The following is a 20,792-nucleotide window of genomic DNA, read 5'->3' as shown; positions in this document are numbered from 1 at the left end:
GGGACTGAGGGTGTTGGTAGGCCGGGGAAACAAGGAGCAGCGCTGTGCCCTGGTGCCTCCCCATTACAGGAGGAGAAGGGGGCAGCTCTGGGCACTGCTTGAGGAGAACCAGGAGAGAGAGGGGCACATGGTGCTCGTGAGGGGCTGCGGGCGGCCTGCTCGGTGCCATTGGGGAAGGCAACATGGCGCTGCTCGTGATGTGTGGTGCTTGGAGAATGGCTGCGGACAGCCTCACCAGCCTGATTGGTGTCACCAAACAAGCCCATGGGGTGCTGCTTGTGCACACTCATCCCTTCCAGCCGCACGTGGCAGACACCCAGCCCTCATTTTCCACAACGCGTTTTACTTCACAGTCTTTTCCTTAACAACCTTGTCCCCTCCCGGCCACCGTCCCTCCCTCTCCAACCACTTCCGCCCTTCGCCGGGCAGGCGGCTGAGCCCCGCCGCCGCTCCGCCAGCCGGAAGCGGTTCCCGGCAGCACTTCCGGTGGCGGCGGGAGGCCGCTGAGGGCCCGGTGCGGTCTCGCCTCGCCCCCGCTCCCGGCCCGGGCCCAGGCCCCGCTCCCGGCCCCACCATGCGGGGCCCTCCCGGCCCTCCCCGCCGCCTGCCCGCAGCCCCGCCGCCTCCTCCCGCTCCCCCGGCTGCGATGTGACCGCCGCCGCCCGGTGAGCGCCGGCCTGGCCCCGGGGGGGGATCCGAGGGGCCGCTGTGGGGGCCCCGCCGCTTCCCTCAGCGCTCCCCGGGGCCTGCCGGGGGGCAGCGGGGCGAGGTGAGGCGCCCCTGGATGGCCAAAGGTGCCCTCAGGGCTTCCTGAGGCGCTGCAGCCCTTCGGTGCGCTCACAGCACGGTGTAAAAGTCACGCTAAAATGGTTTTTTTCTCCTCAAAATAAATAAGGAGGCAGCTCGCAGTTCTCTTGGCTGGTTAAAGCTGGGCCTGCGAGAACTGCTGTTAGTTTACAAGGGGTGGAGAGGAGCAGACTGTAGGGAGGGGGAGAAGTTTCCATAAAGCTGCACGTCCGTAACGCGAGGTGTGTGCTTGCTGTGTGCTCCTAGCAATGGAGGCTCCCTACGATGGCACCGAGGTAACCGTGGTGATGGAGGAAATAGAGGGCGCCTACACCTACGCGTCGCCCGTGCCTTCGAAGAAGAAGAAGAAATACAAAAACCCCGGTGATCATGGAGAAAAAGCCAAAAAGCCTAGGTGAGTTCTTTCTGCCTCCGTTTGTTTTGTGTCTTGAGTGCGGGAGCAATTTTTCTCCCTTCAGTTTATAAGAATAAACTTTGTAGTACATGTGGAACACTTAATAGCATAGAAAACACAAAAAAAACATAGCCTTACACTTTGGGCTCACTCTGGCATGCCTTTGAGTGCTAACAGTGCTTGATCCAAGCTCTGTGTCCTCTAGAACAATTTCCCTTAGGCTCTTGCTCCTTACTGCAGAGGTTCTCTTCAAAATCTTAGTTTTTACTTGGTTTAAAAAATGCCTTTGCAAATAGAAGTGAACATAACGTGCTTATAATTTGTCCTTGAGACCAGTGTAAATCTTAGGAAGTTCTTTTTCCAAAGGGGCTGCTGTAGAATGCCATTAATGCTTGTCACTGGTTGCGTTTCAGATCCGCTTACCTCCTGTACTACTATGACATTTACTTGAAAGTACAGCAAGAGCTGCCCCACCTCCCTCAATCCGAAATCAACAAAAAGATCAGTGAGAGCTGGAGGTTGCTCAGCGTGGCTGATAAAAGCTATTATTTGGAGAAAGCCAAGCTAGAGAAAGAGGGTCTGGACCCGGTAAGTCTCCTTTCCTGCATTTCTTTCTCGTGTGAAGAGAGGGAGAGGCCGGCAGCTGGAGCTGCCGTGGCACGTAACTGCTCACACAGCACTGGCCGTGGGAGAGTCGTTTAGCTGCAGATTCCAGTTTGGGTTTCTGTTTTATGACTGCCTGAGCAGAAGCAGCGTGTGAGGCAGTGGATTTCTTTCTTTTGCCTTCTGTTCAATCAAGGGATCGTGTTTTGAAATTCGGGACAGAGATGTCTCGTATCTGCTGATGAGAACAGGAGGTTTTTGTGTCATGTCATCAGGGTGATGGGCAGTAAAGTGGATGATAAAAGCAGTGCTGAGAGGGACTGCGGGCTGTCATGTGGAGAACTTGTGGCAGTCTACTTCAGGAAGCCATTTGAGCTTTAAGATCTAAAATACTGAAAGGCAGGACTGAGAACTGACTCCCTTTTCCCTCTTTCATGTATTCCATGCTCTGTTCTTGCCAACAGAACTCCAAGGTGTCCACTCAGACTGCGGTAGTTCCAGACATTCCAGGTTTCCGTAAGATTCGTCCTCGCTCAAATGTTGTAATTATTCCCAAAACCACTCTTCAGGAGGACCGGAGCCGGCAGCCACTGGAACTGTGTGTGACGCAGGGTCAGGCAGCGCCCAAAGGCTTGACAGCTTCCCCCAATATCGCAAACGTCCCCCGTGATGCTGTGCAGAACATCCTTTCTGTGGACTCGAGCCACCTTGGCATTTCCGAGCAGTGCATCGCCATCGAAGGACTGTCAGAAGAGACGGCTTCCTTTGCTCAGGCAGAGGCTGTGGAAGAAGTGGTGGCGTCGGAAGTTCTCTCTCACTACGTTGGGCCCGTGACAGATAAAGTGGCCGGAGACGTTCTCCTGGATGAGGCTTCTTTGGAAGTAGAAGGGCAGCCCTATCAGACGACTCGGGTCGTTATCGAAGAGACTCTAGTTAGCAGCTCCACGGACATCTCCAACGGGAGCATCGCTGTGGCCCGTCCCCAGGTCTCAGATGGTGTGTCTGTGGTGACCGTGGTGACCGGGAGGGTGAGTTACCCTAGGGACCCTTAGAATCCCGTCAGCTTCTCCTGAGAGATGTCCAACTGCTGTTTAATTGTTTTTATTGAGATTCTTGGTGGCTGCAGGAGGTGCTGCGCAGTAGTGTGGCAAACAGCAGCTTTTTTATCTTGGTGATTGCTGCATCTCTGCCTCCAGATTCTCTGCTATATGCTGCCATCGCTTATGTCTTAAGATGACTCCTAGAATCTTTAAAAACTACTTCTTTTAACAATAACTGGGGTGGCTTCCACAGTTGGACAACGAGATTTTGGGGTGAAGAATTACATTCCCTCTGTGCTTCTCAGAGCTGTTTTCTTGGCTGCGGACAGAAGGGAGTTTTAAGTTGAGGTGTTAGGGATTTGTTACCTAAACATTATGCTATGAAGTTTTGGGTCTGCTCTTTTCAGTTTCAAGTTGAGAAGAGTTTGATGATTTCCAGAGCAGGCCTGGTAAGGCTTTTGAAACAACCGCTCTACTTTCCTGCTTTCTGGTCTCACCAGTCCTCAAGATACATGCTCAACAGCAGCGTTCGTGAAAGGGTGGGACACAGGCTGCTTTGTGTCTTGTTATTTTACATGTAATTTCCCTTCATTTTAGGATACTGAAGAGAGCACCTCCTCCACACCTGCTACGCAGTTCATTATGGTACCTTTACCAGCTCATTCCGTTGTGGAGAACCCAACATCAATTAAATTGGTAAGAAATTCAGTCTTGTGGTATCTCAAGACATGCTTGTGTTACCGTAGGGCTGTCCTAAAGATAGTGGAGTAGGGAAGGGTTTGATCATGGTCCAGTTCTTGAAGGTAGCCCAATATGAAACGATCACATCAGTCGATACATTTCTTGTCCCTGCCTTTATGCCTTGTGTATGCTGAGGATGCTGTTTGAGTTATATTCCTGCTGCCTTCTCCCTAAACGAGTTCTTAGAAGCAGGTGGGAGTGCATAACGCTGTCACAACCCCTCTGGCTAACAGCACTTCCTTTGTTGCCTTTTTCAAGGTCTGGGTAGCCTTGTATGGCCTCTACTCAGAGGCATATCTGTTTCATAAAATGCCGGTGTGTATCCCTTCGAGGGCAAGAATCTGCTCTTGTGACAGGAACACGTGAACTCCCCAGTCACGTGGTGGCTGTCACTATCCCACGTGATGGGAGAGGAGCAGTAACCTAAGATTTTGAGAATCCCTGGAGAAAAGTTCATGTGGCTTGTTGCACGAGGAGCAGTGCTGTTATTTCTCTAATCTCACTGCTCTGACCACCCGTATGCCTGTAATCATTGTGAGACTTCACCGTGCAGTCAGCACAGCAGCTCCTTGTGGTGTGTAAGGTCTCATGAAGTCCTGTTCTCTGTGTTCTCTGTGCTTCCAGCTGGTGGAACACTGCAGGTATTTATAGGGGTACCTAGCCTAATATTTGTCCTGGTGTCTTAGGAAGGATGGAGATGCATCGGGTTTTTGTTCCTGAGAAGAACCTAGCTTAAGTTGTCTTTTCCTTAACAGTAGCACTTGTGTTTCTAGGAAAACCAGTCCTAGCAAGGGACTTATGGCACAACAGCTCCCTCAGGAGCAGCAGGTAGAGAATTTTGAGAAGTGCTGTGCTGACAAAAATGCTGTGTGTAGGTGTAGCAGTCCTGGCAAAGACTGGTTCATTTGTCTTTAGGAGCAGTGGCTGCTGGTGCTGCTGCTGTTGCAGCAGTTTATAGGTAGTTACGGTAAAGCACCAGGAAGTATTTTACCAGTATATAGAACAACAAATTACCTTACTGATGAAAAATACCTCCATATCCTGAGTGTTTGTCTTCAAATATTGTCACTGACATGAATGTGTTAATTGCACGTTGCCTCTCTGTGGACTGCTGTTTGAATCATTCTTATGTTGTCTTATTAAGACTTAAATTCATAAGAGAGCTCTTAACGTCATGGAAAGCATAAGGTCAGCTTCTCCTGGAGGTTGTGTACGTTGTTCATCTCTGCTCTGCAATTTGATCCAAATTCTGGTAATACTGAAGGTTTGCGTACAGACTGAACGCTTAAATTCAGCGTTAACTGCGGTGCTGAGTCATTGATACAGCTGGGTGCTGGCTGATCAGTAAAATGAATAATAGCAAAGGGCTGGCAGAGTTGCTAGATAATGTTTGTGAAGTGCTCACTGGGGAACAAGGGAGCGATGAGCACAGCTGGGTGTTTTCTCTACAGAGCTGGAAAAATTCTTGATAACTCTTGTTTCAGACAACCACCTATACTCGCAGGGGACATGGGAATTGTACCAACCCTGGCTGCTCCTTCACTTATGTCACCAGACATAAGCCACCAAAATGCCCAGCATGTGGGAACTTCCTGGGAGGGAAATGGATCCCGAAGGTAAACTCCCTTTTCCTTCTTGTTCTCTTCAGACAAAAAGTGCTGCTTTTATGAATGCCTGTGATATTTCTAGGCCTCTGTTTGAAGTTATTCTACAAATTGAGATTTTTGTGGTGGAATTTCAACATGGGTTTATCAACAGAAAGAAACAATAAATCTGAGCAATGGTAGGTGTGTGGTCATTTGGGAGCCATACGATAGCTGGTCTAGTGGGAGTTGAAATGTCAGGTATTGTTGGTTCGTGGCTGTCTGATCATTCTTGATGTTCTGACCTTTGGAAGGAGATTTCAGGAGGTTGGTGTAGTTGTGGACATGGTTGTTGAATTGAAAAGTTTTTATCCACGTGATGCCCAATCCACTTAAGTTACTGGAATCTCCACTAGCTATGCACAACAAGTAGTTGCTCCTAAAACCTTGGCAATGTAAAGGTAATTAACTGAGCTCTGAACAGATGTGTTCATGAAATTTATCTGCAACATGGCCCCTCAGGCCCAAATTAAAGGATGTTCTCAGTGTGAAAACTTGTTCTCGCTGTTAAAATTTCAGTGATTGTGTGTGCATTTGTCCTGTACCGATGTGTCTAGATTCATTAAGCATTTAGGGGAAAGAACTTTCTCAGCACGCAAACTGTAGAGTCTGATCTGATGGCAGAGCTTACGGTGTGCTGGGATACAAACAGCAACGACATCTTTTGTGCTGGAAACCTGCTGAAGTAGATGGGTGGCTAGCTGCAAAAAGGTGTTTCTGCCTGAATATGGCATGCCTGCTCTGTTAAATCTCACGCTGTTTTGAATTGAAACATTCTAGGGGGAAGATTTTCCTTCTGTCTTACAGTTATATGCTGGTCTTCTGGGAACATGCTTGCATAAACAGTTTCGTTTATTCTAATGGTGTCATGCCTTGGAGAAAAACATGCAGCAGTGTTTTTTTTTACTGGTAGTAACATCAGTAGGACTGAAACTAAGTACATACATACCTTCCTGTTCCTTAAAATTGGATTACGTTAGAAGATGTCTGTTTTTAGAAACCTAGAATATTCTGCTGAGCATAAACTCTTGAGAAAGCTTAGAATCCGTGTGTTTATCACGCCAGAAGCTCTTGACTGCTTCTCTGATAGCATTTGTGTATTACCAACTCAGTGTTCCACCTTACCTTTACTGAACTCAGTACAAAGCTCCTGTAGCCTTAGTCTTGAAGGTAAAACTTCGCTTAAAGCTGAAAAACCTTCTTGAGTAATTCTGTATTTCCTGGCTCCCTCAGATTAATGCTTTGCTGAGTGCTCCTACACCCCTTTGCACTACACTGCAATTTAATCCAAAAGATGCAAGTTCTGTATCCTCACTAGCATGGAAGAACAGACAGCATCAGAGAGCTGAAGGTAGGAAAGGGGAGTGTAGGAGTTGGGCCCTTGTTCCAGAGGGTGGTGGATGAGTTTGTGATGCTGGCACAGATGGTGATATTTAAGAGAGTTTAAGGAATACTGATTCTTCAATGTAAAACTGTCAGGAGGTTAGATAAAATGTTATCAGGGTCTTTCCAGTTGTAGAAGATATTTCTGCTCTCATGTGCAATCCATTGCTTAAACACTCAGGATTTTGGTCTTTTGATCCAACATTGAATAGGCCATGGCAAACCAGGCTATGTGAACAGAACCTACTTACCCATGAAAGCCTAAACCTCTGAAATGTGCTCGTCTTCTTGTTTCCAGGAAAAGCAACCAAAAGTCAAATCTGAGCCAAATTCAGGCACTTCTCTGAAAACTCCAGCAACCAAAAGAGGTCAACAGTCGGTGCTCACAGAACCGGCAGCTGTTTGTGAGAGCACCTCGAAGTCTGCCCTGGAAAGCTCTGAAGCAGTCAGCCAGCTGCTGAATGCTGTGCCTGCTGGAGGGCAGATGCAGGAGACGGAGTGGGAGGAAGTGATCGTCTCGGAGGCTCACATTCTTGCAAACAGTGTGCTGGCTGAAGACAGAGGGACTGCTGCAGGAGGAAGGGTTGGTCAAGAGAGCCAGCCGCAAGGAGACTCTTCTACAGAGCAGGCAGAAAAAGACAGTGTAGGGCTGGGAGTGCCACCGTCTTCTGAGGTGCTGAGTCCAAATACCTCTGCAAAAAAGCCAGTGGGGTGAGTTACAGAGGTGTTTGATGTCTGATGTGTACTGATGGAACTAATCCAAGAAATTGAAGGCTGTTGGCAGTGCTTCGTGCAAGACCTTCTGTGTCCTGTCTGCTTTCTGCCACTTCAAGATTGTTCTTTTGAAATGGTTTTGTCCATCAAAGTTATTCTTTTTTAAAAGTGACAATGAAATTGTTGTGGTAGTCACAGGGCAGATGTATCTTTAGCATTATTTCTCCTTTCTACTGCAATAGCTATGATTGTTGCACTAATAAAGCACAGGAGAGAGGAGAAAATTGAGGGTGAGAGGGAAACCATGGAATTTCTTTCCAATTGTAGCTCTTGTCTTTTAGAATTGATGCTCCAGCTGCTGCACACAAAGGGCAAGAAGTAAAGAGTAAACCAAGACCGAAGCCCTCCTTGCTGGCTGCAGCAAGGCCCATGCGAGCAATTCTGCCCGCACCAGCCAGCGTGGGGAGAGAAGCCAGCACTGAGCAGGCTAGCAAGAGACAGGCGTTTGCAAATACTGGTAAAAATACTGGTTCTCTGGTATGCTTTGGGAGTGGTTGTCTTTCCTCTCTATATTGAAGTGGTCTTTGTCAAATAATAAGATGTGTCTGAAAGGAGATAGTGAGCTATCCTAGGTTTAAAAAAAAAACATCAAGCACCCATGACTTCTTTCTAACCAGAAGGGCAGGTAAATGGGATGTGAAACACCTGCTTGTGTCACTTCAAGTTCAGAGGAAAAAAATCTGTGACTCTGGTTTCATTTACCAAAGAAGAAGAAAACAGGACCTGTTTTTTCTTACCTAACCTGCTGCGTTCTTTTCTTTCTTCAAGACAAGCATCCCCCTGTGAGAACGTCAGGCTTGAAGCCCAGTACGCTGAAACAATTGGGTCAGGCAGTTCTGCAGCCACCAAGTGCTGAGGAGCAAAAGGTATCTATGGCTTGTTTCTCGAATGCACAATTCTTTCCTTGGGATTATTTTCCCCAAATGAGGGGTATGAGCTGAATACTGAGGAATAGAGTATGAGAATGTAGCACCCTTATGATGATGGAAGTTGTGACCGACAGTTTTTATGAGATGGCTCTGAAGCAGATTGAATACTGGATGGTCAAGAGTAGGAACTCAGATGAGAGATGTTGGTGGACAGTCCCTTGTCCGGCTGCTTTGAAAACCTTCTGGTTACTTCCAGAAGATATTTGAGGATCTGGTTGTGGTTTGGGAATCTGACATGTAATACCGGCTACTGAGGGACTCCGTTTTCCCTGTGAAAGATGATTGAGTAGGAAGCAAAGCTTGCTAAGATGCTGGAATACTTCTACCAGAATTTTAAAGCCTTAGTATGCAGAATCAGCATGTTGTAGTCCCCCGATATTAAATGAACATTACCAGATTTCCTGGGGGGAAGAAAATGCTAATAGGTATTTGCTTACAGGATGTGTGTATTCAGTAGTAGGTGTCTCATAGGTGTTCTTTTTTTTTCTTTTTGTCTTCTGCTTTCAATCTCCAGCTCCACAGCACTTTGCCCAATAGGGCATCGCAGGTTAAAGTAGTGGAGGTCAAGCCAGATGTGTTCCCTTCCTACAAGTACAGCTGCACTGTAACTTTGGTGAGAATTTGTCAGATGGTCTGAGTTGCGCTGTGGGGTTGTCATCTCTGGGATGAGGTTGTTCTGTGGCTTTTGTTTTACTGACTTGCAAAAACATTATCCTGTATTTAACGTGAGCATTTGTGCTGTATATGTCATCTCGACCTAATCTGGGCTGTCTGTGCCGTGTTGCAATCATGTTTGGGACCTTGTTAAGAAATGGATTTTTCTTCATACTCTGACGTAATTTGCATCGCCCCCTTGAGTTAGGTGGGGAGGTTCTGTGCTTGCTGAAGGAGTTTATTGTGTGGAGTGTCTGTGGTCTCTGGGATTTGCCTTAAAACATTTGGGTACTGGTTCAAACGTTATGTACAAAGCGATAGGGCCTGCTATTTAACCTTTACTCTAAGTGTTATAAACTGGGGAAAAGCATATAATATTCAAGCAGACTATTGTACAGTCTTGTTAGTATATAAAAGTCACGATTAACAAGCATCATTTTTGTGTCATTCCAGGATTTGGGACTGGCAACGTCACGTGGCAGAGGGAAGTGCAAGAACCCCTCCTGTAGTTATGTGTACACAAACAGGCACAAGCCACGAATCTGTCCAAGCTGTGGCTACAATCTTGCCAAAGACAGAGCTGAGAAAACAGCAAAATCCCTGGTAAGCTTCAGAGTAGTTTGTCTTTCAAACCAACATTGTGGAGTGGGTGGGGAAGTATCTTAGTTTGCAAGTTCCCATGGGAACATGTTAATTTTCTTTTTCCATTATGGTAAGTCTGTTTCTAACAATAATGTCATACTGAAAATACTCGTGATGATGTTTTTACTGTTCAGCTTCTGCAATAGTGATGTTAAAGGCTCACAGTGAGACAGACAACACTCAGTTCTACCACTGGATGTCTCTGTAGCTTAAAAATGCTTACAGTGTGTTACTGCGTGCTGGGGAAATCACCCCTAAAGTCACATTTGTTGTGTCAGCTTTGTGGAACTTCAGACTTCATCAAAAAACTCCCAAGCATGCTCTGCTTTGTGACCAGTTTGTGGCTAATGTCAACTCAGTTAGTACATCTTGTATTCGAGCTTCCTATTTTTAGGGGTTTGTAGTGCGACTTACTTCCAGGCTGAATTTATTTCTGGATGTAGTATTTTCATTCTGTTGTAGAACGATGTTGTTCAAGATTTCTTCTGCTCTTGTACTTGGATATAAATAGTGTGTTGTGGACTTTGTTTTGTTTGCTTCTGAGGTAATTTTTTTTTTTTCCCCAAAATTTCAAAGTTTAGCTTTTCTTGTACAGAATTGTCTTGCCATTTAACAAAAAAAAAAAAAAAAAGAAAAAGCTGTCCTGTTCTTAGCTGGAATGCACACTCAGCATATAGGCAAACAACTGCATTGTAGTCTGTGCAGTAGTTTTACTCTGTTGCTTGATTTAAAAAAAAAAAAAATACTTTGAAGTATATAACTTTGTATATTAAAAACATAAAGCAAAAAATAAACTGAAATGGCCTGTGTGAAATCCTCATGTAAGCAGATGTGTAGGGAACAGCAGTACGCTTAGCTCAGCTTGCATTCTGAGAGGCATGTGGCTTGTCTCTTCCTCTTTTTTTTTAATTTTCTTGTTTTAGTTGTGCTTAACATTCCTATCACACAGTTTGTTGTTGTCTCTGCTTTTGGACTGATCTTTTAAAAACAGGTTGAAATGTTAGCAGAAGGGTTTATGTGATCAAACAGCTGAGCCTGTTCGTGTTCTCTCTGTTCTTCTGAGTCACTTTGAGTTCAATTCTCCCATGTGTGTGCACCTGTATGAAAGAACTGTGGCTGATCAATTGTAATCGATCTGTGTATTCCATGCATTGCAACCCCCAGTTCTAGTTGAACACTTGTCTGTTCTAGTTCCTGGAGAGTTATGCAGGCTGCCATGACTGTCTGAGCATGGTGTACAGGAGAATGTGCCAGGTAATTATTGCTGCCTTTCTCCATAGGTTGCTGAGTGTATTGAAATGTTTGTGTGCCTGTTGATGGTTGTCCTCCCTTTCCTAATCCTCAATGCCTGCAATAACAATCCAGTACAGTGATAAGTCTGTGGGTGGTTTAGCAACATAATTGGAGTTCCTGGAAAGGCTGGGCTGTAATGAATAATTTTAGGTAAAGTAGCTTAGGCTTGAAGCTACTGCCTGCGATCACTGATGGAGCAGAAAAGTAGAAGTCAAGCCTACTGGGTACAAAGGTTACTGTGATTCTCCTACCTCTTGTGACTTTTCTGGACTTCTTTATATTTCATCCCCACACATGCCTCATTGGGAATATGTTTTGTTTGCTCTCTAGGAGGTCAGTCCAGGCCAGTCTGATGTGCTGAACACCAGCGAGCCCTTAACCCCATCCCAGAAAGAGATCCAGCGCCAATCCACCCTGCAGTTGCTGCGCAAAGTAATGCAGATCCCCGAGAATGAATCAGAACTGGCCGAGGTCTTCACGCTCATCCACGAACTGAACAGCTCGCGGCTCATCCTGTCCAACGTGAGTGAGGAGACGGTCACCATAGAGCAGACCTCCTGGTCAAACTACTATGAGTCTCCATCTGCGCAGTGCCTCCTCTGTAACAGCCCATTGTTCAAAGGGGGACAGAAGTAAGATTCTGTTTTAGACTTGTGACTCTTTCACCCTTGTGCTGATACTCTGTGTTACAAGAATGCCTGAAATAATACTTAGTTTAGCTCCAATATTGAAGCTGGTGTAACTGGCAGTGAATAAGCTATGTGTCTGTGGAAAAGGCGTAGCTTGATAGCTGTGAGCAGTTTCTGTTTCTCTTGTACTGTTTAGTTTGTCATAGTTACCATTTCCGTACAGCAGGAGAGCTTGATCAAAGACTAGCTGCTAAGTCTAGATGTAATTTTTTCTTTGAAATGGAGTCTTCATTAGTCATCCCCTCTTTGTTTTCTATTCTGATGTTTTTGAGGCTGACAGGCAAAATTGTGGGATTAGAGATGTGTGTTGTGTGATTTCCTTTTTCCCTCTTCCCAATCTGAGTGTTTGCTGTGTGGATCTTATTGCTTATGATGTTTTCATTCTTTTTATGGTTTAGCGTGGGCTTGAGTGAATCCTTTCTGGAACCTATACCCAAATGGAAACCTGAAAGATTCTCAGAGACTACTAGTGTACAGGCTGGATTACTTTACCTAATTTTGTGTAAAAGCCCATAGGATGTTTCCTCACTGCGTCTGCCAAACATCTTCCTGTTGCCTAAAGCCTGAGCTCAAACGTTTCCAAAACAAAATGTCATGTAGTTTACTACTGTGTTTCTCTTTTCTGGAACCAAAAAGATTTTCTTGGTACCAGTTATGGGTGTTTGATTTGGTCATGCTAGTACTAACTGAGAATCTTCTAGCAGAAATGCTTTTTATTTGTAGCCATTTTTGCAGGTGAGTGCCATGTTGTACCCTGTCCCTGACTTTATCACTTCCAAACCGTGCACTGTAAATCCTCACTTCTCTGCTGCTCTGCTCTGCAGTGCTCTGAGTGCAGGACTCTCACATGTGCCCGCATAGGCTCTAATTAAGCTGCTGCCAGTGGGAAGGAACTAGCTTTGGATTTAATTCCCATTTTCTCAGGTGGACAGTTAACATTTCTGCCACCAGGGCACATCTGGCATTTTCCTGTCTGAACTTCCCCCTTGGCAGCCTTGTTGTAAGGGAGGTGGCCTTTCAGTATCTGTGTGGTGGGACAGACTTGGGCAGAGCATGTAACTAGTCACTGTTTGCTGCTCTACTGCAGCAGGGCTGATGCTGCTCTCAGGTCAGCTGAGGCTGTAGCTTTTCTTCACCTCTCAAATCCTATGCACTCAATACGTGGAGCTGGGGAGATCCTGTAGTGCTGTTAAAAGAACGTGAACAGTGACCTGACTGTCCCAGGAATCCATTCAAAAATGTAATTTTATTTTTTTTGTGTATTGTGAATTGATGTAAACTGGCTTAGACTGACATACTAACCAACTGATCTGAACTAGAACAACTTAAGTTACTGCATTCCTGGACTGAAAAATCTGTTGGCTTAACTCTGAGCTGTCTTTTGCTTGTCTGTTACAGTTCTCTTGCTGGTCCTCAGGAGTGCTGGCTGCTGACAGCGAATAGATTACAGGTGGTTACAGCTCAGGTCAAAGTGTGCTTGAACCTGCAGTGTCTGGCCCTCCATAGCTTCATGGATATTTATACAGGTAGGGAAAAGTGAGCGTACCAACTTACAGCATGAGTACAGACTAAACCCTTCAGAAGCAGAGGGACTGTATCAGGACATTGTCATTGCACAGAAAAGTCTCTTGCATACCCCACTGTATTAAACTAGAATTATTTTTTACTTAAATTATTCTGCAGTTTCCATAAGTAAACCTATATGTGTGGGGAAAACGTGTGAATACTCTGAGGAGCACCATACGCTGCTTCATTGTTGTAGGTCTCCTCTGTCTAAGTGTTAAATGTTGGGTTCTGCGAGGCAGTCCCTGAGTTCATAGTCAAAGACATCTCTGCAGTGCTTTATTTGTTAGCATTGACTAGTGAGAGCTGAGCAGCAGTCACTGTGGGCTTCCTGCAAGGCAGCATGGAGCCAAGGAGATAGATTGGCTGTTGTTCCTTGCAGCTTTTTTAATTTAAAGACAAGGCTAGAAAAGAATTTACTCGTGCTAATGTGCAAAGGGAATAGTCACATAAGCTGTTTTGAGCTGTTTTCATTGATCCTCTGAACTGTGCTCATCAAAGTGTTTTGCATATCATTAAGAAAGGAATTCCTTTTCTTGTGAGGAATATCTGGAACCTGACAGACAATGACTCTCTTGTTTTAACTGCAGGCCTTTTCAATGTGGGCAACAAGTTGCTAGTGAGCCTGGATCTTCTGTTTGCAATCCGAAACCACATTAAACTTGGAGAGGATCCCAGAGTGGCTGTTGTCAATATTCTCAACTCCGTTCAGGAGCAAACTGGTGGGTTTTCCCTCTTGTTTTTTTTTTTTTTTTTTTTCTAACCATAACACACCAAACTTTGTGACCTGCTAATGATTGTTAGGTTGTAAAAAGGGAAAACCCAGCCTCTCCTGGTGTGGTGTGTTTCTGTTAAATCACTTCCTAAACCCAACAGTACCTCTGTGACCAGTTCTCTGTAGCAATTCTCTGGAGGACAGGTTTGTTTTTATTCTGCATAGGAGAGGTTCTGCTACCTCTCTACTGCCTTTAGGAAGTGAAAGCTGTTAACAGTGGCATGTTCTCCTTTCAGAAAAAAGCCTGAGCTCTGATGAGCAGGCGCAGCTCCAGGAACTGCTGTGCAATGGCTACTGGGCCTTTGAGTGCCTCACTGTCCGGGATTACAACGACATGATCTGTGGAATCTGTGGCATAACCCCCAAGGTGGAGATAGCCCAGAGGAATGTGGAAAATGTCCTGGCATTGAAAAACATAGAGGTAAGCTTTTCACAAACTTTGCATCCTGTTCAAAGCAGATCATAACGACTTCTGCTGAGTCTGGTCTTTGTAATGCATGATAATTACACGAAGCCTTTGTGACCAGTTTTCTGCTGATGCTTGACAAGAGGATGTGGCTGGAGTGGTGATGCCTGCACTTCCTCTTAGAGGTGTTTGGGGAAAACAAGATCTTCTGTCTCTGGACCACAGCTTTGGTCCAGTAGCCTTTGATAGTAGGAATCTTTGATGAATTTTGCAGGACTTGGCATTCTTCCTTTGATATGAAGGAATCTTTCTTCCTTTTTTTTTTTCTTTTTTTTTCTCCCAACAGCAGTTTCCTTGAGGTGCTGTTTTCCCTAATGGTGAGAAATGCCCTAGTAGTAGTATGTAGCACGTCTGGCTTTTATGTCAAATAACTGGTTTGGACTTTCACGCAAAGAAAAGTGATTGTGGGGAACTCCAAGACAGAAAAGGAGCCTGATGTCATCCTGTTGTACTTGGGTTGCAGACACTTCTGGGCGGTCCTTGTGTTTTGAGTGAGCCTGATAAAAAAGATATATATATATCTCAAATGAGCTATGGTTATTTGTGTTTGACCAGTGTGTTTCTTGCTCTTTCTAGTTTACTTGGCCAGAATTCTTGGCATCAAGTGAAGTGAATGTGGAAGACTTCTGGTCCACAATGGAGACAGAGGTGATTGAGCAGGTGGCTTTTCCTTCTAGCATCCCCATCACAAAGTTTGATGCCTCTATTGTTGCTCCTTTCTTCCCTCCACTGATGAGAGGAGCAGTGGTGGTCAATACTGAGAAGGATAAGAACTTGAATGCGCAGCCAGTGCCAGGTAATTACTGAGTTGTTTATTAAGAACTACTTGATGTGGTGATGTTTAGAGCTGTATGACTCTGTAAAAGTTATGTCTGCAGAGATAAGAGAAGACTGCTGGGAGCAGTCCACCTGTTCCCAGGATACTTAGTAGCTTGAGCTTTGACCTGCAAAGTGAAGCTCGAATACACTGCTGTGCTCTGATGCATTTGAAATATGGGGGACATGAGAACACTGCACCCTGAATGCAATAACATGGTCTAAATGCAAGGAAACAAACACAACTTGAATGCCAGTCAGTATTGTTTCATGTTAGACTGATTCTTGCTGTTGTAAAAGCTGTAGGCAGTGCTTGGTATCTCAGTCTCAGAAGGAGAGTAAGTCTCCAGCAGGATGTGAAAAAAGCCCAGGAGATGGATGTGTTAGTCCTGATCAGTGTGGTCAGCATTCAGTATATTCAGGGCATGGACTGCATGTAACAAGAAGCCCTGAGATGAATAAGCTCAGATGAACAAGAGCTAAATTCAGTCAACACCTGGTTCCCTTAGCATTTTAGGTATTAGGCATTCTGGAATTTGTGAGAAGAAAACTGGCTTTGTACGTTTAACAAGACTGAGTTGGCTTTGCAGCCAGGGTTACAGCTGTCTGTAGAGAGCTGAGCTGCAGAAGGGCTATGTGGGCTTTCGTGGGAGTGGAGCTACAGAGAGAGAACCAGGGAGGAGCTGTGAATGGCAAGCGTGGAACTGCTCGGTCCAAAAGCAGCAGTCACGCTTCTCTGCGATCTGCTGTCACTTGTTTATGCTCACATCAGTCCAACCAGTTCGTTAAAGGTTACAAGCAACAGGCTGAACAAGTGCTCGTGGAGCCCCCAGTTGTGCTGGGCTCAGTCTGCTTGGAGGCAACCTCGCTAGCAAAAGGTCAGAGCAAAGTATGGGCCGTGGCTTCTGCAGTCTTCCAAAGAAATTACTTTGGTGACTTCCCTTCCTGAGAACAAATGCTTAGACTTGTTTCCTGCCTTTGTAGGTAATGGGAGTGCCTTGGTGAGGCTACTTCAGGAAGAAAACTTGAGGCTCGAGATGATAAACTCCTACAGCGAGGAAGAGCTGCAGAGCTTTTTGACACAGTGTGACATCCCCTGGGAGGCTTCAGATACAAAGGTAACGGCTTGTTTACCCACACACCGCTATTTAGGAATGGAACTGTTTGTCACTATCTTCCCTTAGTTTACACTTGTCATGCTAGATAATAAACTTCTCATCTGACTGTACTGGGGCAGGAGTGAGTTAGAAATGAGCGCCTGCAGATCATAGGATTACTAACACATTGTGAAAGAAATTGAACTTCTGTAGGCTGGGAAAAAAAGGAGGCCTGTAATTACCTTGTCCATATCGGGTAATTGCTTGTCAACCTCGTGCTGACTGTGGGATTAGGAGGTTATTGGACAATGTGCAAGTTAAGATTTGGAAGATCCTGCCTGCAGCCTGCTCCCTCTTTTGAAGAGTCCGTTAGTTTGTCATGTACTGACTTTCTCTGGGGCCTGTCTTTTCTAGAAACAGCTCTGTTACTCCCTCCTGGCTCTCTATGGCTTTGTCCAGAACGGGACAAGCATCAAACAAGCTTCTGCTCATCACACAGGAGGCAAAGTCTACAAAGTGTGCCCGCATCAGGTGAGAAGGGCAGGGGTCAACAGTGGTCCTTCTTAACTTGCTATTCACTATCAACTGAAACAGAAATGGTGGGGTGGGTCTCTCTGAGCCCTGGATGAAACACGCTGCCTTGGGGGCTTGGAGTGTGAGCAGTCCTGCAAGATATCTCAATATTGACTAGGGATCTGAAACCTGGGTCTGATGCTGCTGCTGAGGGGAAGTTCTGCATAAGATGAAGTGATGTGTTTGATGAGGAAATAATATCTTTAGAAAAAGTGGTTGTCTGGTCACTGCATTGTCTGGAATACCTGATAGGAAGCTGAATTTATTTTTCCTAGTTTCTTTTGTTCTGTGTGGCACTAATCCCTTTCTTTCCAGGTTGTGTGTGGCTCAAAGTACATAGTGAGAGGAGAAAACGCACGGGATCACGTGGACCTGTTGGTTTCCTCACGTCATTGGCCTCCAGTGTATGTTGTCGATACGGCCTCTTCGGTGGCGCTGTGTGCAGACATCTGCTATCCTGACCTGGCTTCCCAGATGTGGGGCAAAAACCAGGGCTGCTTCTCTGACCCTATGGATCCTCCAACGGTTAGTTGTGTCCACCTACGTCATGACTCGTAGCTTTGCCGGTGCATAGCTCCTGAGCAGAGCTGAAAGCGTTGTGTTGCCTGTGTTAGGTTCACACTCTTTAATGGGGAGGGCTGTGCTGGAAATGCACTGCAGCAGTTCAGCTCATGAATTTTGGAGCATGTAGCTTATTTTGTCCCAGCACCTCCTCTCAAACTGCTGCTGTTTCTTGAGAAATGGGAGGGGAAGAGAGTTGCTAGTGCCCTGGGATTATCTCTGAGAGCAAAAGGGTGGGGAAGGGAATGTATAGAACCACCTTTGTGGCATTCAGGGGAAGCATGACTTGGCCCTCCCCCTGTCCCAAGTTGTAGATCTGGTCGGAGTTGAGCTGAAGAGTAGTTTTATGTTGTGCTTCTTAACTGTGGGGAAGGTGGTGGTTGTTCTACCTGGTGTGCATCTCTCTCTCTCTCCCAGTACGTGTCCTGCCCTGAGCTGTTAGACCAGCACTACAGCGTAGACATGACTGTGGCTGAGCACTCCGTTCAGCACCCAATCACCAAGTCAGCAGCACGCCGAATTGTTCACGCCGGTTCGGAGCAGAACAGTCACCAAGATCCGACGTCTCAGCACCACTGCATCTCCCTGTGCCGGGAGCTGGAGCCTTACAGCGCCATCATTGCCGCCATCAGCGACAGCAAAACTAGCAACGTCCGCCAAAGGCCCATCACCTTTGAGAATGCCACGCATTATTACCTCTACAACCGCCTCATGGACTTCCTCACCAGCAGGGAAATCGTCAATCGGCAGATCCAGGAGATCGTGCAGAGCTGCCAGCCGGGGGAGGTGGTGATTCGGGATGCTCTCTACCGGCTCGGAGTGGCCCAGATTAAAACAGAAACGGAAGAGGATGAAGAAGAGAAGCAGGAGGATGATAAAGACATTGCTGAGTAACAAAACAGCTTGTTGGTTTCTCTTTCTGGTTGTGTGGACGGGTGGGCTGGCCCAGCTTCTGCAAGGTTTGGGCAGCTGTCTGGCTTGAGAATTTATTTTTACAGGTTGGAGGTGTGATACTGATGGCTTTGACTGCTGTTAATGACCAAAGAGCTGTGTGCTTCCAGCGTGTCACAAGTGCTGCTGTGAGTGGGTCTGCCACGCTCCTTGCTGAAGGCTGCAGTTCCCTCCCAAGGTGTGCGGTGGACTCACTCTTCAGCTCTGTGAAATGTTGTCCTCCCTGCCGCTGGTGAGTGGAGAAGCAAGAGGTGTTTCTGGTAGCAGGGAGTACGCGTGGTCAAGCACACAGGTTTCTTAATTCTGAATCTTGCTTGCTGATTTCTTTGTGCATATTGGTGGCAGGGCTGGGGGTGTGGAAGCAGGCACAAAAGGCGGACAGCTAAGAATTCTCCTCAAATCGTTCAAAACACATGAGTTTAGGACACTGATTCCTGCTTGGAAATCCTGCAGAGCTCTCGTGTTGGCTGCTAAGAGTCCTTAGCTGAGGAGGAGGAGCCACCACGCAGCTTTAAGATGCCCTCTAAGGGGAGCCTCTCTGGAGGCTGTCCTGTATCCAGGATGGTGATTTGGCTGCAGGTTTCTGGAATTATTTGTCCCCTCACGTGACCACTAATAATTTAGAAGCTGAAACACATAGCGAGTGAAGGGTGTTCTGTGTGCTAAGGTAAGAGTTGATCGGGTGAGCCCCAGGGAATCGAGTTCATTTGGGAGATGTATGAGGTGATGGTTACAGAAACAGGAAGGATATTCAGATTTCTATGCTGTCTTCCTGGACACTTTTATTTTTTTAGTTGTTTTGTTTTGTTTTGTTTGAGGACTTGAATTTCTGTTATTCTGCTCTTAGAACTGAATCACAAAGACAGTTTGTGGGATCAAGGAGAAGCAATGAATGCAGGGTCACCAGAGTGAGCAGAGCTCTGCAGTCCTCCCTTACAGGAGGCCCTGGGTGAGTTGAATCCACGCGTGCAATCGCAGCACTCTGTCAAGTGTCATATTTGCCCTGCCTGTGTCTACACAGTCCTTGTGGTTTAGAGGAGCCTCTTGCTGCCCAGGTTGCTTTCTCTGCTCCTACAGCATGTCTAAAGAGCACTTTTAGGCTCTGGTTTTAATGCTGTGTGTTGCCTGCTGTGAAGCTGTTGCAGGAAACAAAGCTGAAGAACACATTTGCTGTAATCTGGAGAGGAGGGGGATGTTGGACTGCTAAATTGCCATCCAAGGAGTTTATTTTGTCTGAGTGAGCAGTGGGGAAGATTCAGAGGCTTGTGGTGTGGTTGAAAACTCCCTTCTGTGAAGGGGAACCTATTGAGTACCGTACTGTAAAAGTAAATGTATTAAGTCTGAGCAAATGCAGTAATTATGGCTTGGGGTTTTTCTGTTAAGAATATTAACTTATTATAAGAGATGTTAGTGACTTTTTCAGTCAGTGATAAAATTTAATAAATTATCTCCAATTTTGGGGGTGAAACTGTGGCCAAGTGAGTTGTTTTTTTGCCTTCAACACCTGGAGGACTGCAGTGGGAGAGGGCACAAATACAGGGTGTGTGTTTGTGTGTGTAAATCACGCTTCCAGTCTGCACAACCATGGTGGTAGCAAAAAGCCCAGTAGTCTCAAAGCAATGCGTTACGAGAGGAGAGGCAGCTCAAGAAATTCCTTGGCCCTTTCACTAGTGTCAAAAGCAAGCCTGTCAGAACAAGATGATCCCCTTGTAAGAACTGTACTTCACTCTATTTAAGCAGCAAGAAAGTAGTTTCTGCAGTTAGAACGATCACTTCTAGCACTTAAAACACAAGCATAGGTGACATATCCCCCCCCTGTGATTTGAAGCTTGAATGTTCCTTGTGTAACTCCTGGGGTTTTCTGTGGATATGTTTCTTTTGAAGGGACTTCTCAGTATTGTCAAGGTTTCTATGGTCTAGGTAGCTTGGAATGAATCTCAGCATACAGAGTTGTTTTGAAAAGTGATCTGAATTCATTTTTCTATCTCCAGGTTCAGCAGAGTACAGATTGAATTAATAAGGGTAGGGGAGCACTGGCAGACCTGTGGGCATGAGCTGGTCAGCTCCCCAAAGCTACCTGCTCTCATTCTGCAGTTCCTGCACAGGGCAGCTCCTGGTGACTTTAGGAGGAGAGATTCTGGGGCAGGTGACAGAAACTTCCCTTCAGGGTGTGTTTGATGGCCTGAGCTGGAGCTCCTGCTGCCTCTGAGCCAGTGCTACAGGTGGTTCTCCTGCAGTAGGGTCGAGTCTCTGCCAGACTTCTGCCTCTGCCCTGGGCATTGAGCTGCATGTCCCATGTCTCAGCTACGGTGAGTGTTGTCAGTTATCCCATCATCATGATTGGAATTGCTCCCCCACTCTGTGACTACGTCATTTTTCTGAATTACAGAAAGGCCAT

The 20,792-nt window shown here is 46.1% G+C and overlaps 1 protein-coding gene across 1 annotated transcript; it reads left to right on the top strand.

Moving 5' to 3' along the window:
• Positions 1-618: 618 nt before the first annotated feature.
• On the top strand, positions 619-18,338 carry HMGXB3 (HMG-box containing 3). The gene is made up of 20 exons (XM_032196958.1): positions 619-665; positions 1,054-1,201; positions 1,615-1,789; positions 2,269-2,832; positions 3,442-3,540; positions 5,070-5,201; positions 6,910-7,322; positions 7,667-7,842; positions 8,154-8,251; positions 8,829-8,927; positions 9,422-9,571; positions 11,234-11,535; positions 12,991-13,118; positions 13,746-13,877; positions 14,167-14,351; positions 14,973-15,192; positions 16,197-16,330; positions 16,724-16,840; positions 17,198-17,407; positions 17,861-18,338. The coding sequence occupies exons 2-20, from the start codon at positions 1,056-1,058 to the stop codon at positions 18,335-18,337; spliced, it is 3,957 nt and encodes a 1,318-aa protein (XP_032052849.1). The 5' UTR covers positions 619-665; positions 1,054-1,055; the 3' UTR covers position 18,338.
• Positions 18,339-20,792: the final 2,454 nt, after the last annotated feature.

Source organism: Aythya fuligula, chromosome 14, assembly GCF_009819795.1.
Source record: "Aythya fuligula isolate bAytFul2 chromosome 14, bAytFul2.pri, whole genome shotgun sequence".
NCBI lineage: Eukaryota > Metazoa > Chordata > Aves > Anseriformes > Anatidae > Aythya > Aythya fuligula.
Note: the sequence above shows the minus strand (reverse complement) of the source record. Positions and strands in the feature narration are given on the sequence as shown.

Coding starts and splice junctions, on each gene's coding strand:
- HMGXB3 (XM_032196958.1), top strand. CDS start 1,056: ATGGAGGCTCCCTACGATGGCACCGAGGTAACCGTGGTGATGGAGGAA. Junction 13,119..13,745: donor CTTCATGGATATTTATACAG/GTAGGGAAAAGT, acceptor TTTTAACTGCAG/GCCTTTTCAATGTGGGCAAC. Junction 16,331..16,723: donor GGGAGGCTTCAGATACAAAG/GTAACGGCTTGT, acceptor TGTCTTTTCTAG/AAACAGCTCTGTTACTCCCT.